The 6,411-nt window shown below is 39.8% G+C and overlaps 1 protein-coding gene across 1 annotated transcript; it reads right to left on the bottom strand.

Annotated features, from left to right (window-relative positions):
- Positions 1-310: 310 nt before the first annotated feature.
- On the bottom strand, positions 311-1,311 carry LOC132763528 (olfactory receptor 10W1-like). The gene has a single exon (XM_060757126.2). It carries the CDS (start codon positions 1,248-1,250, stop codon positions 330-332), a length of 921 nt encoding a protein of 306 aa, XP_060613109.2. The 5' UTR covers positions 1,251-1,311; the 3' UTR covers positions 311-329.
- Positions 1,312-6,411: the final 5,100 nt, after the last annotated feature.

Raw genomic sequence — 6,411 nt, forward strand, 5'->3', positions numbered from 1 at the left:
CAGCACATCACAGGTAGGCTCCCATGTTGTGGACAGGGTAGAGCATAGGAGGAAAGCATTGTGTGATGCTTCCAATCCAGTTGTGGACAGGGTAGAGCATACTTACCTTGCTTGCAAATGCTCTTCTGTAATTGCTCTCAACTTCCTTCCATGAGAATTAAACATAAAACTGAGAACCCAATTCTTTCTTTATAATGTATTGATCAATTTTCAAACATTGTTCCTGGTAATCACCTTTACCCTGTTTAGGCCAGTTGAATTCACACATACTGATCTCCTGGTAAACCTAGAAGAAATGATTGGGTACAAGAAGTATAGTCACTCTGTCTTTAAGGAATCAGATTCCTAAGGGCTGATTTCACTTCTCTGTTCCTCAAGCTATAGATGATGGGGTTGAGTAGTGGTGTGCCCAGAGTGTACACCATTGATAGTATCTGGTCTTGCATTGGAGAGAAACTGGAGCTTGGCTGCAGGTACATGAAACTGCAGCAACCATACTGCAGAGCCACCATAGTTAAATGAGAGGAGCAGGTTGAGATAGCTTTTTGGCGACTGTCCACTGAACGTATCTGCAAAATTGCCACAGCAATGAAAAGGTAAGAGATACAAATCAATACAAAGGGCACAACAATAGCCATCATTGCAGTAAGGAACACCCCAACCTCTTCCAGTTTGGTCTTCTTACTGGTGAGCTGGAGCACAGGTGGCACATCACAGAAGAAGTGTTCAATGTCATGTCCATCACAGAAAGGGAGGTGGAAAACCAGCCACACTAGTGTTAAAGAGACCATGAAACCACTCAGCACAGCAGTAGCTACTAGTTGAATGCACAATTGCTGTGTCATGATGAGTGTGTAGCGCAAGGGCTTGCAAATGGCCATGCAGCGGTCATATGCCATGATAGCCAACAGGAAACAATCACAACTACCCAACCCAATAAAAAGGAACATCTGAGCACAGCAGTTTCGGAAAGTGATGGACTTCACCTCCTGCAAGCTGGTCTCCAGGATCTGTGGGATTATAGATGATGTATAGCAGAGCTCAACTACAGAGAGAGTCCCTAGGAAAAAATACATAGGTGTGTACAGGTGAGTGTCCACCCAGATAGCAACCAAAATGAGTAGGTTGCCTGCAAGTATGGTTATATAAACCAAGCAGATGGCAAGGAAAAGAGATATCTGATGCACCGGTTGGTTGGGAAAAGCCACCAGCAGGAAGTCCAATATTGCAGTGCAGTTCTCCTTTGACATTTAACTATCAAGCTCTCCACCTTACAGAGAAATTAGAGAGAAGAACATAAATGTAAAATCAGAGCTTCATGTGCTTTATGTCTCACACAAATAGAAATCCTGGGGGGGGGGGGGGGAGTCTAGAAAGAGATGCACTATATCAGGAGTAAGCAACCGTGGTGGATCTGGTGGCAATTTTCATCCCTAGAGCCTGCAGAGGATGCCACAAATAACACTCCTTGTACTTTTTAAAATTTTATTTTATTCATTTATATCCCACTTTTCTTCTTATAATCAAACTCAAGGCAGCTAACAACATGTAAATAATATGTTAAAAACAATGTAAAGAAGTGGTTCTCAATCTGTGGGTCTCCAGATGTTTTGGCTTTCAACTCCCAGAAATCCTAACTGCTGGTAAACTGGCTGGGATTTTTGGGAGTTGTAGGCCAAAACATCTGGAGACCCATAGGTTGAGAACCACTGATGTAAAGTCTTACATATGATCCTAAAACAATTAAACACTTTCTAAGTTAAAAGGTGAACATTAAAAAAATGAAAACATATTAAAATTGATTCCGTACAAACACTAAAAACATTTATTACCAGCACCATGCAGCATTAAAGGCCCTACTTGAACCAGTAATGTAAAAGCCTGGAAGCAGAGCAAAGATGGGGCCATCCTGCTCTTTCTGGGGAAAGAGTTCCAAGTCTGGGAGCAGCCACCAAGAAGGCCTCTGCCTTGCTCTCACCAATCAAGCCTGAGAAGCCTGAGAAGGAGGAGGGGGGGGGGGAGAGAAAAGTCCTTCCTCAAATGATCTTAATGTCCTTCCACACAGCCCTATATCCCAGAATATCAAGGCAGAAAATCCTACAATATCTGCTTTGAGCTGGGTTATCTGAGTCCACACTCAGATAATGTGGGATTTTCTGCCTTGATATTCTGAGACAGGACTGTGTGAAAGGGCCCCTAGAGTTATACTAAGGGCTCTTCCACACAGCCATATAACCCAGAATATCAAGGCAGAAAACCCCCACTATCTGCTTTGAACTGGGTTATCTGAGTCCACACTGCTATATATTTCAGTTCAAAGCAGATAATGTGGGATTTTATTCAGTTGTGATGAAGGGGACTGAGCTCATACAAGGAGATACGCTCCTTCAAATAATTTGGACGCAAGCCATATCGGACTTTGAATTTCCTCAAATTTTCTAGAGATTTTTAAAATAGGGGCTTTAAAATTCCCGCAATGCCCACTCACTAGGCAATAACAGCTGTGACCAATAGCTGTCAATTGTTGATAGTCCAACAGCAATGAGGGGGAATTGCAACAAGAGTCCTGCTTTTGCTGGTCACATCAGAAATTGCTCCTGGGAGGGAATGGGAATGTCAGCTGCTTCCTGATTAATAGGGAGCAGACCCCTGTTGTCTTGGTAGTAGCTGCCCAGTAAATGGGGATTGATGGTATCTGGACACCTTTGAATGTTCCCAACAGGATTCCAATCCATGCCTTTATAATATAGACGTTTGCAGTTATTCAACAGGTCAAAGATTATGTGTGAGGCTATAATAATTGTGGGAAAAGGGATAAAAATTAAGCATATCAAAAAGTATTAACACAGCTACTTATTGTTAAAGTTAAATAAAAAGCAATGGATAAGAGGATATCTTTATATTACAGTAGAGCTATAATAATCATGGAAAGTTGAAGTGGGGGTTAGCTATTGCCTTCCTTTGAGATGGAGATACTGTGACTCACCCAAGATCAAACAATTGGTTTCCACAGCTGAGCAGATCTGAACTCTGATTTCCCCAAGTATTAGCTCAACACTCAAATTATTACACCATGCTCACTCCTCTGACTTCAGGCTTAATATATATATATATTTTAAAATTACAAATTTACATACAACACACACACACACACACAATCTAACTACTGAGCTAAAGTGAAAAATGCTGGCTTGGGGAACAGATGTAGAATGAAAGAAAAAAAATGAGTACACTTTCAGTTCCAGAACTGGTTTTAATCATCAGAACCAGAATCAGAACTCTGTATTATCTCATCCACAAATCCATTCAGGATTGTCCCCAAGAATCCTTCATTTCAACAACCTCATTTGAAAGGATGGAAATGCCCCTTTCACTTGCTGCTGTCATTAAACAGTTGCTGATGTGACTCACTGGTGGATTCAGAGTCAATAGATCTAGTATCAGTGGATAGAGGTGGACCACAATTTACCTTTTTTCCACTTGCGTATTTTGTAAGGATTTCCTAGGCAAGGAATACTGAGAGATGGCTTTTCCAGTTCCTCCTTCTGAAATATAGCCTGCAGCACCTTGTATTCATTGAAGATCTCCCATCCAGGAATAAACAAAAGCAAAATCACATCTTGGTATTCCTTGCCTAAGAAAACAATGTGAAATGGGGATCACCATTAGTTAACAGGCAACACTACACACAAGCCCCTCAATGCAAGCAAAACCTAGTATTAGCAACTTTCATCATGAATTTTATGCAATATTTATTTCCAAAATTTGAATGTGAAAGCCCATGGAATAGAAACCATTTAGAGTTCCCCCCATATTCTCTATTATCTCAGCTTCTTAAAAGATTATTGATGTTTTTGCAATGGAAAAGTAGTAAAATGTAGAAGACCACTGAACTCACCACAGAAGGCCAAATTGGAGATTCCAATGTTGTATATGGCTTTCCGCTTTTTTACTTGAATTGCTGAGATGGAAACTTGTAGTACTGTGGATGACACCAGTGGAGGTGAATTGAACTCTTCTGAAAGCAGCTAGAGGGGAAAGTGAGGACTTACAGACCCAGGCAGCCCTAACTTTCACCATACACCCCTGCTTTAAAGCAGATACAACTAACCTGAACAGTGCTGTGGCTCTTTGGATGAGCAAGCAGAGCTTTCCCCAGAGTGGGTCTGCTTTATCAATGTGGCTTGTGACACATGGTATGCAGCCGTTATCCCCTTGGACTATCCCGAACACTCTCTTCTCAGCCAGGGAATTGCTCTGGTTTTTTTTTAATCACCACTTGTATTTTATTTACCTTAAAATAGTATGTACGCTATGTCTGCCTCAAGTCATTATTAATGCTCTTTAATATCCAGCATCAGATCTTCATCCACTCTCTGGTGCAAGCATGGAAATGTTAAGAATGAATGAAGGCACAGTAGCCAGCCTCCCATTTATCTTCCCACTTCAGGCTTTCAGTCTTGGGGCCCTTCCACACAACCATATAAACCAGAATATCAAGGCCGATAATTCACAATATTTGCTTTGAACTGGGTTGTCTGAGTCCACACTGCCATATAACCCAGTTCAAAGCAGATAATGAGGGATTTTAAACAGCTGCGTGGAAGGGGCCTCAGATAGATATATAAAATATAAAAAGATGCTCCATATTTCCCAAAAGTCTGGGTTGAGCATTTTACAGTAAATTGGGGCAGAACCTGACAACATCAATGCTAATATGTCAATTGTCAAGTGAAAAAAATGTTGCTATTAACATTTTTTACTGAAAATTATAACACTGATTTGTGAAATTAATCCTTGGGATGTTATCCCATGCAGCCTTCCCCATTTCTAGACACTTCTAAAACAGAAAGATAACCATGTATGACGGAGCCCATCCCATGACGCAGGGGGGCTTCCTGTCTGCGCCTATCATAGATTGTCAGGAAAGTGTCTCAAAAATCCAAGAAAACAGGGGGGAAAGAAGAAGGGCAACATTTGTCTTCTGACTTCAGGAATGGCTATGAAACTGGAGAAAAGGGGGGAAACCACATGGAATGGGATCAGTCAAATTCATTGTATTCTTGGCTCTTGATGTTGTGGTACGGCTAGCTTTTTAAGTTTTGGACTTTCACAATGGAGAGTACTGAGAATGGGAGGAAAGCCCAGCATCCCCAAAGTGGTGTGTAGTCTAGTTTTTAAACATGAATTTTAAACATGTGTCCTTTGTTTAATCTTTTATGTATTTTAATACATATTTTGTAGAAATACATTTTAATGTGTTTCTTTTATAGAAATACATTTTAATCTGTGTATTTGTGGTATTTTTACAATGTTTATGTGTTTTAATTATTCTGCAACCCACCTTGAGCCACGAGGAGAGGTGGGTAAGAAATACAACTACTATTATTATTTTACATGTACAGTAGAGTCTCACTTATCCAACATAAACGGACTGGCGGAACATTAGATAAGCAAAAATTACATTATGATTACATTATGATTTTACAAATTAAGCACGAAAACATCATGTTTTACAACAAATCAAAAGAAAAGGCACTTCAATTTATGGTTATGTAGTAATTACTGTATTTACAAATTTAGCACCAAAACAGACAAGGGTTATTTCTGTCTCCCACCTTGGTGGATAATACAGAATGTTGGATAATTGAAGTTTGGATAAGTGAGACTCTATTGTATATAACAACACAGCACACATGCACATTAAGTCCAAGTCTCCGGGATTTGTCTCTGACTTTCCAGCTCTTCCTAAGGGCATAGGATATTAGATATATTTTTGTAGAATGTGTGCAGTTCCAAGAAGTGCGGCCTTCTGCAGCATTTGGATTGATGTTCTGTCAAAATTAAGGCTTTTCAAGTGGTACCACTGTTGTTCTCTTTCGCCATAGTCATTAAATTTCAATTTGTAAGTCCTTGTATTTCATGATTTTTCCAGCTCTTTGTCCTTTACTTGATTGTCTCCTAGTACTGCAATGTCTATAATAAAAAACATGCTTCTTTTCCACAACTGTTATATCTGGTGTGGCAGGTGTCTATCTGTTTAAATTCTAAAATCCCAGAGTATTTTTGTTTCTTTGTTTTCTGTGGTCTTTTCCAGCTTGTGCTCATACCAGGTTTTACTACAGGGTAGGCCATACTTCTTGGAAAGGTTCCAGTGCACCATTGCTGATAGCCTTGCTGACAAAAGCTCATTAGTACACAATGGAGTTTCAGATCATGACTTTGACAAGTCAGTTCTATAGTTCTTTTTAAATCTAATTTAAACTTCTCAAATAATCGTAAGGTAAGAATACCACTGAATTTAGTATGTCCCAATAACTGTTCTTTTATATTCATAGTATATCCTCTTTGGAAAATATCTAACATCTCCATCACGGTGCTCTTTAAAGGCTGAAGGAAGATTCAAGGTCA

Source organism: Anolis sagrei, chromosome 1 (assembly GCF_037176765.1).
Source record: "Anolis sagrei isolate rAnoSag1 chromosome 1, rAnoSag1.mat, whole genome shotgun sequence".
Taxonomy (NCBI): Eukaryota; Metazoa; Chordata; class Lepidosauria; order Squamata; family Dactyloidae; genus Anolis; species Anolis sagrei.

What these genes read in the sequence shown, in the direction of transcription:
- LOC132763528 (XM_060757126.2), bottom strand. Translation starts at nt 1,250, where the DNA reads ATGTCAAAGGAGAACTGCACTGCAATATTGGACTTCCTGCTGGTGGCT.